The sequence below is a fragment of the Eretmochelys imbricata genome, chromosome 2 (genome assembly GCF_965152235.1).
Source record: "Eretmochelys imbricata isolate rEreImb1 chromosome 2, rEreImb1.hap1, whole genome shotgun sequence".
Taxonomy (NCBI): domain Eukaryota; kingdom Metazoa; phylum Chordata; order Testudines; family Cheloniidae; genus Eretmochelys; species Eretmochelys imbricata.
The window spans coordinates 229662624-229686215 of record NC_135573.1 but is presented as its reverse complement, the minus strand read 5'-3'; the positions used below and the strand labels follow the sequence as shown (position 1 = coordinate 229686215).

Genomic DNA, 23592 nt, shown 5'->3' with positions numbered 1-23592 from the left:
AGGTTAAAAAAACTGGGCATGTTTAGTCTAAGAAAAGAAGGTTGAGATAGGACCTGATAACTGCCTTAAAATATGTTAAGGACTGATATAAAGAGGAGAACAATTGATTTCTGTCCATGTCCACTGAAAGTAGGACAAGAAGTAATATGCTTAATATGCAGCAAGGGAGATTAGGTTAGATATTAGGAAAATCTTTCTAACTATCAGGGTAGTTAAGCTCTGGAATAGGCTGTGACGTCCCCACCACTGGAGCTTTTTAAGAACAGGTAAGACAAACACCTGTGAAGGGTGGTCTAGGTTTACTTGGTTCTGCCTCAGTGCAGGGGTCTGGACTTGATGACCCCTTGAGGTCCCTTCCAGCCCTACATTTCTGAGATTCTATGACAACCACAAAAGGGACAGGCCAGAGCCACAAACCTGAAGAAGTCAAGGGTCCCTCATAGCTCAAGTCTTGGGCACATTTCTGGCACCATACCCGAAGAGTGACCAGACGTGAGCTCAGAAGAACTGCAGAGTAAAGGAGTACCAGAGCAAAGGACTGTCTGTCAAGGTTGTCTTGTCACTTATCCATAGGGACAAAGCAAGTATTCTGACTAATCACAATATCCACAAAGTGGCATAAGAGAAAACCTGTTCCCAACCGCAGATGTATTTTGATGAGCACGTGCTTCCCATATAGTTCCTTCTTAGATGAGCATTCTCATTTGAGGGTTTTTCTCTTCAGACCCCTTGATGCTGAGCTCCCCTCCTGTTACTTAGAGAAAGGCCATTCTACAACACGCCATAGAGAACAGAAGTCCTGGAATTTACAGAAAGGTAAAAGAAGCCAAGAATAGGCCTATTACAGCAAAATGCTGGTATGCCATACTGGCCCATACCATCTCAAGCCAAGCGTTGTTATAGCATCCAATTGATTGGAAAGTCATGGGGGGCCTATACTGAAATACACAAACAAGTCAACTTGAAACATGGAAACACTTTAATTACAAATTATTTGTGAATCCTTTTTATTTCTCTAATTTAGAGACCTGTATGCTGCACGAGGCCAAAAGCACAAACAAATAGATCACTAGATCATATAAAAGTGGCATCTCAGCATCCTAAACTCAGTCCCAAGTATTATTCTCTAATGGACAGATCATTTTCTTAATGATTTTTATTGTTAATTTGAAGTTGATAGGAAAATGTTCATATTCACAGACTATTATAGAAATGCAAAGTTATAGAAAATTACAGTCTCATTTCAAACACCATGAGTTGAAGGCATGAATGAAGGAACATTTACACTTGGCTTCCACACATTTATTTATATATTGATGGGGGGAAATATTTTAATTCATGTGGCTGAAGTTTGATATGATTTTATAATTTGATTTCTGTAAATATTTCAGTCTTTGCACATTACTGATAATGCTGAACTAAAAGAGTGGGGAAAATTAACATAAAGGCAGAGCTACTGTATTCCTTCTCTCTAGAGATGTAGATATGGATATCCCAAAGTTATCCTAACTGAAACAACTGCATAGGGCAAAATGCTGACCCCCCATTAAATCAATGGTTTTATCATTGACTTCAATGGAATCAGGATTTCATTCAGAGTTTTTTGTATTTAGAGCTGATATACAGTCCTAAAAGAATGTGCTGGTTCTTTGAACTGAAGTTGGCAGGGTGCTTTGCAGAGGGAATTCTCACTGTTTGCATGAACAGGATGTCTCTTCGAATGATGGCAGATCAGATTTCTGTAAAACCTGAAGATGCTTTAATGCTAGTTCACCTTGCTGTGTGGTTCATTTTAGATCTCTGAAATGTATGCATCTGCCCACTTGATAAATAGTTCATACTATGTTTTATTTGACATTGAAATTTGTAGATCTAGAAAATCTTCAAGACTATAAAAGGAATAATCATGTCTACCAGTATATTTTATTTATGTTAAGTATACATATATGCAGGGATTGTGAAACAGACTACTATTTTGGTAAGAGAAAGCAATGTTGGCCTAAGATTTCATTTATTCCAATTGCATAATTTTATTAATATTTGATATATTATTCAATCATTTTATCCCATTAGGCAACAGCATGCTCATCTTGCTCCTGGTTATCAACAGATTCTTTTGTATCACTCATTCGAGTTACAATAGGTAAGAAGTGATCTTGGTTTTTTTTCTTGACATAGAAATAGGCTGCACTTCCAGATCCTGCTAGAATCAAAATGACCAGAATAATTACAAGCCAAGTGACCTTGGTGGAGGATCCAGAAACCTCTTCATCCTTTTCCTCTCCTGTAAATAAACCCAAAGCAATTCCTAGACACCAGAATGATATGAGAGATTCCAGGAATGTGGAAGTTGATATTGCTAATCACAGTTTTAAAAATCAAGTTATGAACATATGTATATGGAGATATTTTGCTAACAGAGATGAAGGAGAAGTATAATAAGTTATATTAAACACCACAATTAAAAATGAAAGCCAATTTTCTGTATTTAGATACAAATAATGCATATGGATTTATTATTTTTAAATGCTATCAGTAATAATTATACTGTCCAGAAACTTACTTTAAATAATTATTATGCTTTTACTCTATTTAGATTTCTCCTTACTTTAATTAAAAAGAAAATAATCATACCTTTTCTCTCTGGTGGCTTCTCAGTCAATACTGTTTTAATACCTTTCAAAAAGAAATAAAGCAAGATATTTATTCCAGATACACTCACATGGAGGGTCCTGATGGTGCCATCCCAAAAGCATGAAAAGCTGAGGCTTACACATACTCTGCTTTTGGTGCTGCTGAACTTCCTTAAGAGATGGAGCTAAGAATGTGTGAAGCTCAGAACGCTTGGCTGTCTACTTCTGGTAAGTATCAGACTCTCTTCAGTTGAGATATGGGCAGGAAATCAGGATCTTGCATGATTTCAATACTTCCTGCATCAGACTCCAGCACAGGAAAGCACCTTAGCATGGTCTTATCTTTAAGCATCTCTCTATGGGTCTTGAGCACATGCTTAAGTGCTTTCTAAAATTGGAGGCTTGCCTGAATGGACGCCTCCATTGGCTTAGAAATACCACAGGAGTATCTTTGCTCACAATACTAGGGTATTTCTGTTTCCTAAAAGCACCAGGTAGTGCAAAGATGCACAGAAATATAAAAATGTGAAGTTAACCACACTTTTCTAATCCTCAGAAAAACATGTTTATTTCATGTTCTGAAGGAAGGCTCCAGTTGGTTGTCTCTTATTTAATTTGAACTGGTTCAGTCATCCCTAGTATTTCCCCCAAAACTATTCTAATACCAAAGTAGTGCAAATGTTTTAATAAACGTTATTTATCAATGACCTCACAGTACAGGAGTTGTGTAGTGCTACAAGATTGGCATGGGTGTGAATCACAATTCTGTCCTCAGCATGGTAGGATGATGGTGAAGGGAAATCCAATTCTAGCATAAATTAGAGGGACACTTTTAATTAAAGGGAGACTGTCCATCACAAAAATATTTTTATATATATTTAAGATGAGGTGAAACTAAACTTGTTACTTCTAAACCCAGGTGTGTGTGGTATTTTTGGTGAAATCCTGATCTCTTTGAAGTCAATGGAAGTTTTGTGTTTAACATGGATAAAATCTGGCCTTTAATGAAGTGATCTTTGACTTCACCTTCAATATGTATGGTTTTATATATTTTATATATATATATAAACACACACACAATATCTGTAATACGTATATATCTTGACTATAGCAGAGCCTGTGCTCTGGTATAATACTGTGCAGCATGCATTTTATTGTATACACCCATTATACACATTATTAACCAGAACCACAATATATTGCAAATATCACTTACTTTCTGATTTTTTACAAATATATCCTCTTTTGTAAGAACATTGAGCCTCATTCCAGTACCCAGATGATGCATACCTTTCGACACACTTCTCATTACCATAACTTGAAGGCTCTCCCTCAATTCAGTTGACAAAATCCATTGCAGTGTTGTCTCTCCATAACCACTGACCTAATGTTAAAAGGAAATATATGGGGTCAACTGTTTAGACTGAAAGAACATGTTGAAAGGCTTAGAAGTATTTAAAATACCAGAATAGAAATATCAACAGATCGAGCCCCAGAATTTGTAACAGACTCCTCCATTCTGTCAGCCACCAGACATTTTAAGCTTTGATTTAATCACCAAACCAAGACTATCACTACTTGACCAAATGTACTAGTAAGTAGCCTCTCTCCTTCTCTGGTCTGCATCCAGATTGAGTCATTTTACTTAGAGTTTTTGGTTTCAGGGAAATGTGTCTTATAGGACAGATCAGATCATAGTTGAATGTTGTATTGGATAATATATTAATTACAAACTTATGTCTAAGAAAGCTACAGTGATTAGGAATTGCCAAACAGAGCACATCATTACAATAATTATTTCCCATTTTAAGTATGAAGAAAAACTGTGATATGTGTATGCAATAATTGTTGGGAAAAAATGTCTTTATGTTCCTCATATACTCACATAGCATTTATTCTTGTCTATCTCCCTTCCATATTTTCATTGTGCTATTTATCTTTCTGACTTCATCCCCCCCATATCCTGCTTTCCTCACAAGCAGATCTAAATTCCTATTGGTTATTACAGATTAATGAGTCATTTGAAAAATATCCATCTTCTAAGCAAGGCTGGCACTTTAATCTGGACCTGGATTGTTGCCAATAGGAAAATCTTAAAGTGAGCAGAAATTTTATTGACAAAAAGCACAGTACAGGGTTAAAACTGTAATACTGAACTCAAATATGTGTTTTTTAAAACATTTCAGGAGAGTCTTATTGGGGGATAAAAGCTAATCCTCCAAGATTCCTTTTAAAATTAAGATAAAATGGCTGATTAACGTTAACGATAGGGAGAAAACTATGGTAAGGAAAATAACTTGTTATAGACATCTAATAAACACTTTAGTTACAGCGCTGTATGCATATAAATAAATTAAAATACATACTACAAAATGTGTAATATTGTCTCTTAATATCTGTTTTATATGTTATAACTTCCTAAGGTATGAAATATTACACCATATGTGTCTATTTATATTATTGAATACTGAAAGTTAAGAAATTACCATTCACATTTTTGCTCATTCCTGTCCAAAAGCTGCTTGTTTTACTTTCGAGTGGCTTTATGCTATGTGACAGAAAGATGGATTCAGCATGGTCTTCTATAGAAGCCAAAGTGGCATCTGAAAAAAAGCATTAACAAGGCATAATTGAAACAAATCTGCCTTTTGGGAGAAAAGCTTCTTTTCTAAGTTTTATGAACAACTGAAAGCAATTAATTCTTGAGGCTGTGTCATATCACTGATTTTTGCACAAAACATCCACTGTAGTGAATGGGAGTTCTGCATGGGCTACAATGGCACAATACAGCTCTTCTTGCATTTTGCTTGTTAGTGTAAAATTACCCTTTTCCTCGTGACTAAATTACATATATTTGTGTAAATCATTCTAGAGGTTTATTTTTAACACACTTGCAGAGTAAAATGCCTGTTTATACTCCATTTTTGCTATTTGCTCAACACTGTTATTGCTTCCCAGCGACTATATGCAGTGCTACTGGAAATTTTTGTATGCACTCTTGAGATTAAATTGTTATTAAACACTCAGAAATATAGTGTCTGATATTTAATCCATTATAAAATCTGGCTAGAAGACAGAAATATACTGGAACAATTAAGCAAACATGGGTGGGTTAGGGATTACCATCTAGGCAGAGTCTCTATGAGTTATCCTTGAGCAGTTCTCCCAGACTTACCCATAGAGATGAGGGTTAGAGTGCTTTTCTTCCTTCCTCCCTCCCCCAGTTTCCCTTCTCTGCCACTAGCAGATGCTCACCAGCTTGGGAGGAGGTGCCCAAAACTGAAAGTCTTCCACCTGATCTGGGTGACTTAACAACTCTGAAATTTCTAATGCATGAAAACTAGACAGTGAAACTAATCAATCTAGTTTTGTTGTCCAAGGTGTGTAAATATATAAAAAGCATTAACACTGAAAAAATCAATTTGTTTTTTTAATGATCTAAAGTTTGATTACTATTTTTTGAAAAATATTATTTCTACATGTGTCTAAGTCTTCACTCTTTAAAAAAATGACACTCACCTAATCGAGTGCATTCTCGGGAAGCCTGGGCCCAGTTTATTGTATACGAGGACTCTATGTAGTAGCAATGACTGCGGTAATGAACCCAAGATCTGTGTTCCTCTGATTCAGGGCATCTTCCAAAGAGTTGTGGAGAATCAGTAGGGGCCATAACTGTTAAGAATAGAAAATTTCTTACCAATTATTTCCTTTCTTCTAGCAGTGTCTCCCATAATTCTGGACATCTGGGCTGCTCTCCTCTCTGCAGCTCACAGAGATAGATCAGTGTTTTGGTGCCTCCATTGTCTGACCATGCCCCCTCTGTTGCTGCTTGCTGCCCAATGAGTTGTTCCCGAGCTGTAAAACTTGCATAACAGCATTATTAATATTCTAGAAGTAACAAAATAACTACGTTAGACCAAGGAAGATGGTCTAACCACTTAATATATGACCATGACTCATGAGCTACCCAGAGTGGGTAGAATCATGGGAAACACTGCTAGCAGAAAGAAAATTATCAGTAAGAATTTTTCCATTATGCAGCCTAGCATCTCCCACAATTCTGGATGTCTGGAAAGTAGTGGCCATGAAATTTTGGTAGGAAAGAAATCCCCCCTTTTTGTGAGCTTGCTCAAAGATCTGTATTATTTCAGGGCTACCACCTTCAGCACCTTCCTGACAAAGGAGGCCTTTACAGAAGTTGGAGGGTCCACTATGTAGTACATAATGAAGGTATTCACGATAGACCAAGTGGCCGCTTTTCAAATTTCCGAAGTGGATGCACTTGCTTGTTCTGTCCATGCTATGGATGTTGTGGAGTGTGCCTTGATCCCTTCTGGGACAGGGACCTCTAATGATTTGTAGGCTTCCACAATACACAGGTCAAGCCACCTAATTATGGAGGACTTGGAAGCTCTGAGTCTCTGGCACATTGGGTGGAAGGACACGAATAGGGACCCCCATCTTCTCATGGATTCTGTATGCTTGAGATAGATTTTCAAGACTCTTCGGACATCTATGGTGTGACACATTTTCCATTGGATATTGTCATTTTGGACAGAACAAACGAAGCACAACCTCTTAGGAAGCATGGAAGGACGAATTTAGCTGGGAAGAAAGGATTCTGATGTCCTGACCAACAGCTTTTCCTTGTGGAACATGCGGTACGGCTCTGGTATAGATAAGGCTGTCAGCCCCAAACCTCATCTGGCACACATGACAGATACTAAAAAACAAGTCTTAGTTGATAAATAAAAGGCTGACATTGAAGTCAGAGGCTCAGAGAGATGGCTTGTCAGAGCCCTCAACACTAGTGGAAGGTTTCATTTTGGGAAGAGTGGACTGACTATCAGTCTAGCTAATTAGACTGGAGGAATCTGGCTTCCTGTGGCCTGTCTGCAAGGGAGCCCAAGAATCCTGTGAATAGCATGCTCTTAAGAGCGGACAATAGTGTTGGGATGAATGTACAATGGCGCAAAGGGCTGATGTGCAATAGTGCTGGGCTGAAGGCCTCTGTCTATGCATTCTTAGAAAGTCAAGAATGGTTGGAATTCCCAGATTTCTGGGATACACCTTGTGCTCTTGGCACCAGTTGTTGAATCTGGCCCAGACAGGGTGTTTTTGTGTTGATACTCTTCTACATGAAAGCAATGTCTTAATGATGCTGGAGAACAGAATGGGACCTTCTAGTACTTCCCTCTCAATAGCCAGGCTGTTAGCTGAAGCCGTTTCAGGTCCAGATGAAGAAGAGGACCTTGCAAGAGGATGTCTGGTCTCCATTGAAGCTGGAATTGGGGTCCAGTGTCTGCTCTATCAGGTTTGAGAAACAAGGTTTCCTTGGTCAGTGAGGAGAAATCAGTATTACCATCGCCCGTTCTCATTGTATTTTCTGGACCACCTTCCCCAGTAGTGGCAAGGGTCAAAATGCGCTAAGTAGGCCCTGGACCAACTGTGCAATAAAACATCTGTCTCCATGGATCTGAGGTCTGCCTCTCTTGTGAAGTATTTTGGCCTCTTTTTGTTCATACTATATGAGAACAGATTGTTTGAAGGGAGGCCGAACATCTGAACATGAGACTGAAAACCTGATTCAGGCAACACTTAGAGTTGGAACCTTGCACCTTTTAGTTCAGGTCCCCTTTGAGGTGAATCACTGAGGGAAAAGAGGAACTGTTCTGCCTACATTATTATTGCCACAGCTTTCGTTTGTAGTGCCAAACTCTTCGTTTCCCCCTTGATTTTTGAAATATGCAACTGTAGTCAGGACATGGTTCCTACTTAGGATGGACTGGAATCTTTGTTGAGCTAGCTTCACCACTCTCAGCTCTAGGAGGTTCATCCTGTGAGCCTTTTCTTCCTGGTTCTATATGCCCTAGGTTGTTTGGATTTCCAAGGGAGCTTGGCAGTCCTTGAGGCTGGCATTGGTTGTGAAGACTAAAAGATCTGGAAGGCAGATGGGCATGCCTTTGTGGACATGGTAATGGGCTGACTATCACTGTAAGGTGTTGAACACCTGTGCTGGAACCCGTACTTGATCTCTCATGTGTTCCAGGAAGTGATCCCACACCTTTAGTATAAAGGCTTAAAGATTTATGATGTGTGATTATCTTCATGGCATGATCCATGTACATGACATTAAAGTCCTAGCAGTTGGAGGCATAGTGCTATAGTTGGCCTCCTATGGCTCTGGAGCAAGAAAATAAATTCCTGGATGGAGCCAGAGAACTTTTCCTGGCACTGGTGATGAACCCTTGTGGCTGGAGGAGATTCAACATCCTAGACATGGTCCTGTGTGCTGCTGATTGCAATGGAGCTGTGATCAGAATGTTGTCCAGGAAGGGGTACAGGTGAGTTTCCTGTGACTGACTCTGGCTATTATCACCACCACCATCTTCATCCACTTCTTCAGCCTTTGGAGGTTGAGAATGGTTCTGATACCCCCCATGAGTTTCTGTACAATGAAGAAGATGATGGAGTAGAACCCAGAGAACCTTTCTTCTGAGAAAACATGCTTTTATCACTCCCATATCCAGAAGATGAGATATTTTCATTCTGGATCAGATTGTGTTTTAAAGGATCTCTGGTAATGATGGCATCTGGGAGTATTAGCTCATGGGAGTATCCCTGGCTCACTATTTCCCTGTCTGTGGTCAATGAAAATCATTCCTCTCTGAAATACGAAATCCTGTCCCCTAGCTTCAGCTCTGGGTGGAGGCCTACGCGATCTCTGTCATTCAGTGGATTTGGGGGGGCTGAGATCCCTCTGAACTTCCCCCCCAGACCTCAATTCCAGTATTTTCTCTAGGGGAATCTTTTGTCTCCAGGTACATCTGTGAGAATGAGGAGCAAAAGGAGTTTCTGTCTGAACTGCAGAGAGAGGAAAGCAGCCCAGGTGTACAAAATTGTGGAAGATGCTGGACCACAGAAACTATATTACTTTTATGAATGGTCTGACAAGATTTTGTGAAACCACAACCAACCTGGCTTTTCCATTATATCCTAATGGCACAAAACTAAACCATCTATCCCAACTTCCCGAACTTTGTTAGGGAGATTGTAATTATTTTTTTAGATGAAGTTTAAAATCCTGAAATCACAATAAAACTTACTTATCTAAATGAATGGGTTTTTCTATGGCAAGGGGTAATTGGGCCCATATTATTTATTTTATTATTATTTTATTTTGCAGATTGATTAAATGGGCCAAGTAGATTTGGGAGTGATTGTTTAGATAAATGATAAAAATAACTAGAAAAGGTATAATTTTGTTTAGTTTTGTTTTCTTCGATCTTCAAGGGTTTTTGATTTGGGGCATTATTTTTTTGGTGGGGGGAGGGAGAGGGTATGGGGATTTTTAAAAAAAGTGGGGAAAACTCATTTTATATTTTTTTCCACTGGGAGCAAATTATCTTCTCTCACTTAAAATGAAAATTAAAAACTGCAAAGAAAGTGTTACGGTTAAAAATGAAAATTTTTCATAATAAGGCTTTAAAGTAAAAGTGTTACTTTCTCTCTCACCTTTTCAACTTTTCCTCTCACCTATTCAGTGGGGGGAAACAGTAAAAAGCTGAGAGAAGGTGGGAATTTCCACACAATTTTACAATGAAAAATTTCAAATATGCCAAAAATTCCTTCCCTCCCCAAAAAATTTTAGTTTAATTTTTTTTGAAAAAACATTTAGTTGTAAAAAAAAGGAGGGGGGGGGAACTATTTGACAAAACCCATTTCTCACTGAAAAATATTTTTTAGAAAAATTTAAGCCAATTCTAAACTAAACATAACTATTAATATTGTCCCTCACTGTAGAGCAATATGGTTTTATTTATGTCCAGGAACTCATATAATAAAAGATTTAATCAATTAAACAATTTTGTTTATTTTGAAGAAATGTTTGCATTCGCTTGCAGTTCGAGGTCATGTAGAGTATACTTCTGAGCTCCATTACCCTGGACAGATGCTGAAATAACCTACGTGTAGAGCATGATGATTGCTCAGGTCCAAAGGAACTGAAAAGTGACCTTAATAGTGAGTAAACTGATTGGCTTCTGGGAAGAATTTTGAGTTTTTAGAACTTGATAGCCTCTAAATCTTGTATTATGGTTTAGGATTGGGTTCTTTTCCGAATGCTTATAATACAACTCATCAGTGAATTTAAATGAATCTCCAGGCTCCACAATGCAAATTGTTAAATTTTATTGCTTACCATCAGACTGTTTACAGACAGAGAAGAATTTTTGATCACAAGATGCTGTTTTCCAGGTTCCATCAAGGTCTAGATAGACACAAGCTATTGTCTGCTTTGGCTCGTCACTGGCCCACTTAGAATACCACATTCTCCATTTATCCATTCATTTGTAATTGCCATTGGTCTGGAAGCAAAATCAATTCAAGGGTGGCTTTTAGCATAATTATAGCATTATATAGTATTAAAGTAGTATAGAATCTATATATAATTTAAAATTTGAAGTGTACTAGTGAGCACCTCTTGTCAGCAGCACAGGAATAATAAGATTAGTAATGTCACATTATAAATTTATTATTTATATAGGACCTACATTACTATGGAACTGTACAAGGGGGGAAGTGTGCTGAACAAATAAGCTAGAATAATAAAGTAGGTTATAAAAGAATACAAACAAAGTAGGTTGCAGCCCTTATAGCTGAAATTCTTTAGGAAGCTGAGAACTTGTAAATTGTATATTTAAGAAAGAATCCAAAAGAGTCTACATTGGGAATTTTTTTTAAGTAGCCATTAGGGAACCTTAGATGTGTGACATGCAGAGCTACCCACTGGGATAAACAAACACACAACAGAGAAGGAAGAGTTTAAACTACTGTTCACTAAGTTTAAGAAGTGGTATAAAGAAAAATGACCTCTTTTACCTGCTGCTGGTCTTCAGCCCCTACATGTACTTCTGTGGCTCTTCCTTTTCCACACAGTCTGCTTCTTTACCTACCAAGTCTTTCAAAGGCTGCCCTCACCCACTGCTTCGCTGCTCTCCTCTATGTTTCTCCCTTTTCCCATTTCTATGGCTTTATGTCTTTCCACCACACCTTGTACCCATAACTGCCTGTTGCTTGTCTCCTTCACGTATTCTGTAGCCTCCCTCATCTTCATATCTTGCTGGTCTCATCCTTGCATTCTGACAGGATTTCATAGAAGTTTCAGATGCTCAGTGTGAGACCATAAAGGATGCAGCTAAAACAGTCTTGTGATAATAGATGCTCCTACCATTTAAAAAGGGAAGAAGAGTTCAAATATTACCTGGAGAAGCAGCAACATATTTATTGTTCTTACCACATTGCTGTTAAGAGCAATCCATACAGGCTCCCCATGTTCTAACACCTGGAGCCACAGAAATGACTGGCTGTAGGGATCTAAAATACTGGCAAGTTCTGAGGATTTCTCCTGGCAGTTTTTTCGTGCCTCTTCCCATTTCATTTTGGAACGGATGACTAAATAGCCACTATCACCACAACGGATAAAGTCAGAGGCTGGAATTGTTGTTGGGGAATGAGACAGTTTAGGGTCTGTAGCAAAAAACAAAACAAAACAAAACATGCAAAGATAAACTTTGGGTGCATAGATTTGTCTTGTGCCAGTGAACAACAAGCATCTGTAGTCTTCAAAACTTAAGTAGCGTGGCATTCCTGAAGCACTTGCATGAGAGGAAAGTGATCAGGAACAGCCAGCATGGATTCACCAAGGGAAGGTCATGCCTGACTAATCTAATTGCCTTTTATCATGAGATTACTGGTTCTGTGGATGAAGGGAAAGCAGTGGATGTATTGTTTCTTGACTTTAGCAAAGCTTTTGACACGGTCTCCCACAGTATTCTTGTCAGCAAGTTAAGGAAGTATGGGCTGGATGAATGCACTATAAGGTGGGTAGAAAGCTGGCTAGATTGTCGGGCTCAACGGGTAGTGATCAATGGCTCCATGTCTAGTTGGCAGCCGGTATCAAGTGGAGTGCCCCAAGGGTCGGTCCTGGGGCCGGTTTTGTTCAATATTTTCATAAATGATCTGGAGGATGGTGTGGATTGCACTCTCAGCAAATTTGTGGATGATACTAAACTGGGAGGAGTGGTAGATATGCTGGAGGGGAGGGATAGGACACAGAAGGACCTAGACAAATTGGAGGATTGGGTCAAAAGAAATCTGATGAGGTTCAATAAGGATAAGTGCAGGGTCCTGCACTTAGGACGGAAGAATCCAATGCACCGCTACAGACTAGGGACCGAATGGCTAGGCAGCAGTTCTGCTGAAAAGGACCTAGGGGTGACAGTGGACGAGAAGCTGGATATGAGTCAGCAGTGTGCCCTTGTTGCCAAGAAGGCCAATGGCATTTTGGGATGTATAAGTAGGGGCATAGCGAGCAGATCGAGGGACGTGATCGTTCCCCTCTATTCGACATTGGTGAGGCCTCATCTGGAGTACTGTGTCCAGTTTTGGGCCCCACACTACAAGAAGGATGTGGATAAATTGGAGAGAGTCCAGCGAAGGGCAACAAAAATGATTAGGGGTCTAGAACACATGACTTATGAGGAGAGGCTGAGGGAGCTGGGATTGTTTAGCCTGCAGAAGAGAAGAATGAGGGGTGATTTGATAGCTGCTTTCAACTACCTGAAAGGGGGTTCCAAAGAGGATGGCTCTAGACTGTTCTCAATGGTAGCAGATGACAGAACGAGGAGTAATGGTCTCAAGTTGCAGTGGGGGAGGTTTAGATTGGATATTAGGAAAAACTTTTTCACTAGGAGGGTGGTGAAACACTGGAATGCGTTACCTAGGGAGGTGGTAGAATCTCCTTCCTTGGAGGTTTTTAAGGTCAGGCTTGACAAAGCCCTGGCTGGGATGATTTAACTGGGAATTGGTCCTGCTTCGAGCAGGGGGTTGGACTAGATGACCTTTAGGGGTCCCTTCCAACCCTGATATTCTATGATTCTATGATTAATTATTAATGAAAAAACTTCCTCGCTGAACATTCATGAGAAATTGTTATTTTCAAAACATCAGTGAACACTTCTGACTGAAAACTCTACATTTTGAGGTTGGGGAGGGTAGCCTGGTAAGCAAAGTGGAGTAATGCAGTAGTGGTTTACATCTCAAATTTTGAATTCATACCTGGGTAGGCCAAAAGTGAGAGTGAGTGTAGTACCATTTCCCTAATCCCTAGAAGTCATTTATTCCCAATACAGATCCACAACTAAATTAGATACAATTAGATTTCACTGCTCAAGAGAAGATCAGGACTAGTAGACTGTTCTAGACCCATCAGGAGGTATACTCCAGTTGCTATGGAACTTTACATAACACTGGCCCAGGCCATGCCTAGATTAAACAAGTGCCACTGTATTACACCCTTATCATTAGCATTAACATCCCCACATGGTAAAACAAAAAGGGAAAAGTAGCACTCCAATTCTGGGAAATCTTACTAGCTACTTAGTTGCTTTCATTATCATTTAGCTTTTTTTTATTATTATTTGCAAAAACTGAAAGCTTACTTACTAATAATGGTAGTTCTTAAAGTATATATCGCCTATGCAGATCCACTCTCTGAGGGATGCAAACACAAAGCACTCTAAATGTTAAAGTCAAAACCCTTCAAAAAGCTGAGACTATTGAAGCCACATTCCTATACCCTCCTGGTACCAAAAGTTTGGAGAAATTAGGGACTGCAGTACTTCTGCCCCTTGGTTCCATTCCAGTGGTAGAATGTCTGCTTCAGGGAACATGCCATGTACTCATGGCTTACGCACAAAGAGACACCTGGACAGATTTTGCAAAATGTTACTCTGAATGCTCCCTTCTGTGCCATGGGAAAGAGGGGAACATGTGACCCTATATATTTATTTTTATGGTGTGCACTAGCATCGTTGAGGCAGAGAAATTCATTTCACTTAAGAAAAGGATTGATCTACTGTGCATACAAACCCCGGTTAATCCACAAACAATTGCAAAATGAGTTTTTAATGTGTTTTTAGTTTGCAAAACTAGTGAAACAGAGCTCACCACTGTCCATCTGGCATATAAATCCTCTGGCTTCGTAACACGGTTCATCCTTCCATTGCCCTATCTTATCAACAGGACCTGTTTTCACAACAACACAATCCAGCTAGGGGAAAAAAGCATATATGAATTACTAAAAAAATGTCAGCAACAAAGAAGAAAGCCTTTTCCTCCTTCTGGAGCTATAGTCCTGGGCAGTTTCAGTCCCTGTATTCTTGCCCATTTGAATTCTGCTGGTATTTGGTGTGTTATTTACATCCAGCAACACCTTCTCCCACGTGGCATTCTTTTACACGCAGCTGCTATTTCTAGTGGCTGTTTCAGTGCAGCTACTTCCTCAGCTCTAGCCTCTGCCTGCTTATCAATTTCACATTTTTATTATTCTGGAGATACTGGAGAGATACTACTATTCTTGAGAAGAGAATTAAATACAAAAAGCAAATGTACTAAAATAGGACTAGAAACATTCTGTCACACCATCAGCTTTGCTTGTTACCAATTACATTTCAGAGTTAAATTTAGGGATTGACAAGATGGCAAGGAAATGTTTAAAATAAACTTTTAGTCGTTCTTACTGTGAAGGAAAGTACTGGTGGGGTGTGAAAGGAAGATGTAGAGTGATAGAAGGCAAAAGGACGGTCAGAGTCATCATTGTCTTCTTGGATTTGAGTCTTAGGCCACATCTACACCACAATTTACATTGGTGTAACTGTGTCGGTCAGGGGTGTGAAAAGTCCACACCCTGAGCAGAGACGATCGTGACGGCTGATAGTGGGGGAGCAGAGAGAGGGCAGCTGGCTTCAGCAGTATCACTGAGCATGCTCAGTACAACCCAAGCAGCATATCATGTAACCGCTCATGCCCCCGCCATGCATTGCCTTTGCCCCAGCGCAACAGTTATACCGACCTAACCTCTGGTGTAGAGAACACTGTGTCAAAAGGAGAGCTTCTCCCATTGACACAGCTACCACCTCTTGCTGAGGTGGATTAACTGCTGACGGGAAAAGCTTTCCCCTCAGTGTAGTAGCATCTTCACTACAGCACTACTTTAGTGCTGCTCTGTATGTGTAGACAAGGCCGCAGTTGTTGTGATGTCACTGTCCTTTCAAAATGATGTTCTTAATGGGGTAGTTCTACATATCATGAGATCATGCTGCTCATTTAATTAACCACAGTCAGGACCATTCTATCTCCTATTTAGTTAGGTCTTTGGATAATAATGTTCACAAAGAGGGAAGGACAAGTCAACTGATCAGACTGGTAAAAACTCAGATATTTTAAATAAAATCCCCTCAGGTTAAAGATGGCATAATAGATAATTTACACCCAATTTCAAAAATGTGTAAAGTGTGTGTATGTAGTGAGGGGATGCGGGTGAGAGGGAGGATCAGAAAGTGAATAAATTGGTAGCAAACAAAAATAATAAGAGCGACATATTCCTTCATTTTACACTCTCCTTTTGTTTTTGATCATTTGTACTGTTTTACTAAGCAAGGGAAAGATTCTGTAACAGCTAACAATCAGGGGCAGGTACCGGATGTGTGTGCATGCGAAAAATAAATGGATGGGTAAATGTAGAAGAAATTGGGAGAGGCGTGGAGTGAGTTGGGTCTGGAGAATGTGTCTGTGGGTAGGTGGAAAGGCTAGGAATAGAGTGGTGTGAAAATGTAAGTTTTGAATGCATGGAACGGATGAAAGAGGGGTAAATAGGCAATATGTCAATACAAATCAATATATATTTGTGCAAGTGTATGCAAAATTGTGTTAATTAAAATATACTATTTTTTTATTTCAAATGTTGGCAGGGATGCATGAGGATTTTCCCATTGTTAACTCACCATAAAACAATGAACCTGGTTGCCAGTTTCTAATTTCTTCCAGTGCTACTTCAGAAATGTCTATTGACTTTGAAATATCTTCAAACTAACTATTCTTTAAAAAGATTGGAAGTAAAATAAAAGTCAAATACATGTGGTCTCTTCCCAGCTCCATAGATACATTTTCTCTTTTGTTACCCACAAGCTCTTTCAAAACAGACGGTATCTCTTTTTATGTCAGTAATACATTCAAAAATATTCTCCAAAACAAATCGCTAATAGTTTCCTCTTGTATCATTGTGACTGAAGTCAGCCCATCTCTCCTACAACATTTTAGAACATCCTTTCAAAATTCACTTTGTTCTTACTTGAGAAATAGGGGAGTGATGAATGCTACCATTTAAACTCTCCTCTTACATCAACAGAAGACCTGAACCTTGCAATATTGCCACTCTATTCCCAAATGCAACAGACATGAACACTAGGAAAACAAAGAAGCCTACATAAGAAATAAATTTAGCAAGTTATTTAAAGTCGGATTGCCTTCTCCAATGACAGGTTTCAGAGTAACAGCCGTGTTAGTCTGTATTTGCAAAAAGAAAAGGAGTACTTGTGGCACCTTAGAGACTAACCAATTTATTTGAGCATAAGCTTTCGTGAGCTACAGATCACTTCATCGGATGCATCCGATGAAGTGAGCTTAAGTTCATGAAAGCTTATGCTCAAATAAATTGGTTAATCTCTAAGATGCCACAAGTACTCCTTTTCTTCTCCAATGAATTTATTCAAACAACAAGGAGTCCGGTAGCACCTTAAAAACTAACCTATTTATTTGCTCATAAGCTTTCGTGGATAAAAAAACAACTTCTTCAGATGCATGGAGTGTTTATTGGAAATCTCTAATTAATGTTTACCTGATGCAGATTGTTGCTGCAGAGAATCATATAGGATGATTTCTCCAACTACAGGTGAACCTGCAATCCAGTTGGTGTAGTAGACACCACTTCCATCTACCCAAACAAAGTGGAGCTCAGAATTTATATCATTCAATCCAATCCAGGCATCAGTTTTGGCATCTTTTAAGTGGTAAGTAAGGAAAGCTGGAATAAAGCCAAATAAATGTTTATAGGAAAGGAAGGAAACCTGGCACATGCCTTCCTCTAATCAAGGAAGATGCCAGCATGTCCAGAATTAGGGCACAGTTACAAAAAACATACAAACCCTGCTTAATTATTTAATTTTAAATAATCTTGTAAATGCAATATTTCACATCTTTAGATTAGTATCTGGCAGAGCAGAATTGGGCCAGAACCATGAAAACAGGCTCTTGGCTGGGAAAAGGCTCAGAGGACAAAAGACCTGGATCTGTGGAGAAACATGGGTAAGGGCAAAGCACGGCACCATATCTAAGGTCACTGAAAATCTACCAGGTCCTGCCTGCTCATATTGTTGTCCACTCATGAGTTTGAATTTAACATCCATGTATCTGAATTCAGTGTCTACGTGGTGAGTTAGTGCACAGCAAGCCAAAATGTGTTTCTGCAGTGCGGCAGCTTGCTGTGCACTAACTCGCTCTATGTACGCTGCTACGGTGCACTAAAAGTTCTCTAGCATGGCAAGGCACCCTGAGATGCCCCATAATGAATAGCACTGTAACACACTACATTTAAGGATGAGCATGAATGGCAGTAGGGGCAGGTGAATGGTGCATGAAGTTCCTCTTGTATTGAAACAGCTGCGATTAATATTGTTGCCCATTGGCCTGAGCAGTTAGCTAAAATTCAGGATTTTTTCCCATTAGGAGGAGAAATTGAGGACACAAGTCAGGGGTTTCTTTGGTGTAATCCTGTCTATTTATGAAGAAAGTACACAAAGTCCTGTTTCCCCGAGCACAGTAGAAACCAACAGCAACAGGTAGTTTCCATGCTCAGTACTTCCACACTTATCTTGCCAGTGAGTCCTGTGTCCAAGTATTTCTGGCTCTCTGCTCCTTCCCAGGGTTGCCCTCATGACTGCTTCTCTTGCTGTTTGCTAGCTTTTTACATCCCCCCTTTCCCGCCCCACACAGACACACATACATAGGTGCCAGGTCTGTGAAATTTTTGGTGGGGTCCTGGCATCTCCTGAGTGGAGATATAAGGAGCAAAGTCCTCTATACTTTGGAGCTTGGGGGTGGAGCCCCCCCAAGGAGGAGAAAAATTTGCAAATATTCTCAGGATGCAGCTCCAGAAAGAGCAATGGCATCTTATTAAACTGGGTGGGCCCCGGGGGACCCCACGGGCCTGGCTCCCTTCTCCGGAATGTGACATGGCAGGTTGGTAACCTGGGTGGACCCTGGGGGAACCCGCGGAGCTGGCTCCTCACTCTGGAAAGAAAGATGGTGGCTCAGTAATCTGGGTGAATCCCATGGGAGCCCCCAGACCTGGCTCCTTGCTCCAGAAGGAAAGATAGTGGCTAGGCAACCTGATTACTGAGCCACCTTCTCCCCTTCTGGAGCAGGCCCAGAAGCAGAAAATGTGGAGGAAGCAGCATGAGGAGATGGCATCCTCGTCTCCTCCACCACTTCTGCTTCTAGGCCATCTCCAGAAGGAAAGATGGTGTTTCAGTAACCTGGGCTGTTCAGGTTATCAAGCTGCCATCTTTCTTTTCCATAGACCCATATAACCAGGTGCCCATGCACACAGCTCAGTCAATCCTCTAGCCACTGTGTTTGCAACCACTCCCAGGATTTGCCATGTTGCCCAGTGCCTTGGCCAGTAGACTCTTATTGTTTCCAGCTATCACTATATTAAGGGGGCTTATTTGTTCCTTTCACTGAGCCTGACAGAAGGATTCTTAGTGTACCCATCCACTTTAAAAAGTCTGTATTTGTCTATATAGATCAAACATCCACTTGATGGCAGACATTAACACCTTCCAGAATAACAATATGTAGAGTTAATATCTTTTACTGGATCACGAGAAGAGCTCTGTGAAGCTCAAAAGCTCATCTCTTTCAGCAAGAGAAGTTGGAGAAATAAAAGATATTACCTCACCCACCTTGTCTCTCTCAGGCTATGGCTACACTAGAGGCTACACTGAAGCAGCTGAGCTGCTGTAAACTCTCTAGCGTAGCCCCTTGAAGCCGACAGGAAAGAGCTCCTGTTGACTCAATTAATCTACTCCCAACAAGCAGCAGCAGGTATGTTGGTGGAAGAAGCTCTCCCACTGACATAGCACTGTTCATATCAGTGCTTAGGTTGGTGTAACTTATGTAGCTCGGGGAGTGTGGCTTATTCACACCTCTGAGTGACATAAGATATACCAACGTAAGTGGTAGTGTAGACATAGCTTAAGTTTAGTTTCGGTTAGTTTACCCACCATTTCTTTCTTTCTTTCTTTCTTTCTTTCTTTCCGAGTACACCACTAGACTAAACCACTTCCCATGTGGTGTGGCATGGGAATATGGGGTAAGCCCAGAGAACAAACTTTTAGCACCACAACTACCACCATCAACCAATATACCTGATGTTTGCCACCTCCATCTGCCTGGCTGGTATAATAAAGGACTTTTATGTGTTATCAAAATACATATTTCTTAGAAGGAAGGTTCAATTAATTCTTTCACCTGAACAATAACAGGAAGCGATAGTATAATACACACTCCCCTTTTTTGGCACGCTTTTCTTTGCAAGGATTGATTGTTGTCTCATCTAATCTCTAAAGGGTCTATGTACTGTACCTTGCACTTGTTCATTAGGTATGCTTGCCAGGTTTCCTCTGAACTTTACACAAGTTCTACGTGCAGGAACCCACATAACTCTATCTTCATCTCTGGAGCCAAAAACTTTGTAACACTGGGGGGGGGGGGGGAAGTCAGATATTTACTTTATCAGGAAAAGAAAATAGAAGCTAATTGAATTGTATTAACTATAATATATATTGTTCAAATTCAGATCTGAATTTCCCTTATTCTTATGATACATACAGTGTATTGGAGATGTTTGCTACCATACCTTATTTCTAAACAAAAGCCAACTTTCAGGACACCCTCCTGGAGGAGAAGGTGCTGTCACAGCAAATGTTGAGTTTACAGTACTACCATGCGTTTCACAGATAAAGGCATTTGGAATACCACAGTTGATATCATTCCACAAACCTGAAAGCAATTTAAATATAGAAAATAAGCCATTGGATGAGTTTGACATTTCTGGTGAAAATCTATCACCTCCCCATGTTTTTATTTCCCCTGGGAATGCCACAGACTTTGCGTCAAGTCAACTGTCACTTGTTCCTGTACTTGGAAAGTTTATTAACTACATCCCACCTGCAATGCTTGCACAAAGGCTTTGAGCCTGCTAATCCTTGGGTGGTGCACAATTTAGGTATCTGGACTCCAGTGTAAGTGGGAACAGAGATTATGTGAGGGAGACGTACAGTTAAGCAATTAATGTACGGTCATCCTGTACTCTGAGCCAAAGTTTCAAGCATTTAGGCACCCATTTCCTTATTCTCAAGAGCTCAAACTAAAAAAGAGACAGTGTGTGGCTCACTTCGAGGAAATACAGGATTAAACACAAACCTCAACATGTGTATTAGGCACTTAACTGTGTTCCCCATTCTTTGGCCAGCCTTATTCTGGTTACCAGCTGGGGGTGAAATCCTAGCTCCAGTGAAGTCAATGGCAAAACTCCCATCAACTTCAGTGGGACCTGGATTTTGCCCTATTTGTCTGCAGAGCAGTAAACTTTTTAAAGTGGGCTGGATTCCCCTGCACACCTGGTTCTACTCATAACTTTTTAGCTTACACTTTTGCCCAGCACTGCATTTGCCTGGGTGGTATATAACCCCCAAGAGTGAGAATCATTTATTATGGGTACATTGTTTTTCCCAAAGTTATCTTTTCTACATATAAAAAGAGAGGAGGCCAGTTAACAAACATATGGGGAAAAGATATAGCCACACAAACACATATACACACACAAAAGTCAAAATGTGTAGCTCAGCAAAGTTTTTATATAAGACCACACAATTTTCTTCAGCATTTGCATAGTCTGGCTCATTTTTCGCCCAAGCTACGTAGTGCACTGGGCTTCCATCCATCCAGCTAAAAACCAAAAAGGCTAGTAATTACTGGTTAAATTACTTTGTTTTTACAAAAGAAACAATGCAAATCCATTTGTTTTATTACAGAAATCATTTGATAGAAATATCACAAGTGTACAAGTATATTCACTACTTTGCATATGTGACGTTAGGCTCAACTTCCGTTAGAATTAAAGGTAACTAAAGCCCTGCACATAAGGTCAAGAATACAGTACACATTTTATTTTGCATGGTGATTATCTCTGTATTCATAGCACTTACATTCCCAATAAAAAAAAACCTTCATTACGATGCAGGTCATTTAATACATAATTAAATTCACTGAGTTTGCCTTTCAACACATCATATAACTACCTAAAACCATTTTTATAACTGCTTTTTAAGAGTCAGGTGATGGGATGAAACCCCATTTTAGCTGGAAAGTAGTTTATAGCCAATTAGTTACCTCTGTTGCACTTATGCTGTAATTAATTAGTGGCTTCTCAGCCAGAGGGGCATGGCCAAGCAGTATTCGGTGATAAGTTAATGGACATGGGGGCATCATCAAAGGGAGAGAGTTCAGTCTGAAGGGAGGAAACACATGGAGCAGAGTGACTCCCATGAAGGGGCTTGAGACAGAGTCTGCAGGAGAACAGATACCTCAGGAAGGCAGCTGGAGGGGCCAGTGTCCAGTACTGGAGCTGGGGAAGAAGACTCTCAAGTAGCTGAGAAAGGAGACTGAAAACAGAGCCCCGAGGAAGGGCTGATTGTTGAGAGACTTTGGGACATTAGGTTTGAGCTTTTGTTACCCCAAAAGGGATTTGACTTAGCTGCTTCTCAGCCGGAAAGCTGAAGTGCACCCAGAGGCCTACAGGGTTGCTGGAGGTGAAAACCACTACAACAGCTCACCAGGATACAAGGGGGGATGCTGGTGATGATTGTGCACCCTAACAAGTCCCTTTAAAATCAATGCACTACATACAAGATGTTAACTACTCCATGGAATAAAACTAGATATTGCTTGTTTATTTACATAAACTGTTGATCGACACTCAGAATTAAACCAATGAGATATGACTCCTTTTTGCCATTTCTTAAAATCTAAACACAAGGATGTGATTTTAATTAAGTTCTTCCATATATATAACAAAAACTATTTGATATGAAAAGCAGATTCTTTTCAAATTATTTGGATTGGAATAATCTTGTGGACTGTCTGTACAGCTGACAATGACTTGCGACTCAGTGGAAATATGGATCACATCTGCTAGAATACAACTTTTTCCTCATTAGCTCGAATGCTTTCCAGCTAGTTCTGGATGCCATACTGCTATAATCAAAGCAGTTAGAAATGTATCCAGGCCAGCCTGGTAAGCACATTCCTGATTTTAAGAGAATGCTTTGTGGGGCACTGTGTGCAGTGCTGCACAATGCCTCCCCGGAAGATTACTGCCCTGGTGAGGCTGCGGGAATGGTAAGTATTCCTTCCTTAATTTCAGGAAGAATCTAGTTTAAATTATTTAGGTTGTTCAGGGTAAAAAAGCACCTACATGTTTTCTTTTAGATCAATCCGTTAATTAACTGTGCTTCAAAATCTCCCTTCTCTGTTTGTTCATATTCTCTCTCACACACCAAAAGCACCAGCCTAATGCAGTGATTTTTTTGCAATAGTGACTTTATGATATTAGCAACTCTGTTAGTTCCCACACTTGCAATGTTTTGAAAGTTTCAAGGGCCTGATTGTGCAACACCTGACCCAAGCAAAACATCCACTGGATTCTGAGGAGTATAATTGACTAAGACCAGATATAGTTGACTTTTGAGCCTAATAAGTGGAGCAGCAGCAGGATCTGCCAGCTATTATTCTGAACATTTAATTTTCTGTTAAGAAGCTGCCTTATATATGTCCTTTTTCAATTAATTTTCAAATCTATTAGACACTGTAGTGAAGAAATCATGTAAAAATGCACATTCTCCTGTATTTCATAAACATATGTGACGTATGCTGACTATGCTGAATTAAGTAATAAAGTGTTTGCTTACGTATTTCCATAGAAACTTTCTTTCACTGT

The 23592-nt window shown here is 39.9% G+C and overlaps 1 protein-coding gene across 1 annotated transcript in view; it reads right to left on the bottom strand.

The window, feature by feature from the left end:
• Positions 1-2069: 2069 nt before the first annotated feature.
• Positions 2070-23592, bottom strand: part of LOC144260200 (macrophage mannose receptor 1-like) — a 61419-nt gene continuing 39896 nt past the window's right edge. Inside the window, 16 exon segments of the mRNA XM_077808755.1 lie at positions 2070-2284; positions 2635-2676; positions 3850-4017; positions 5120-5236; positions 6153-6305; positions 10834-10999; positions 11929-12161; positions 14643-14745; positions 16704-16779; positions 16874-16955; positions 17371-17556; positions 20178-20292; positions 20452-20596; positions 21444-21542; positions 22554-22621; positions 23564-23592. Of these exon segments, the coding sequence (XP_077664881.1) occupies positions 2070-2284; positions 2635-2676; positions 3850-4017; positions 5120-5236; positions 6153-6305; positions 10834-10999; positions 11929-12161; positions 14643-14745; positions 16704-16779; positions 16874-16955; positions 17371-17556; positions 20178-20292; positions 20452-20596; positions 21444-21542; positions 22554-22621; positions 23564-23592 (1997 nt within the window).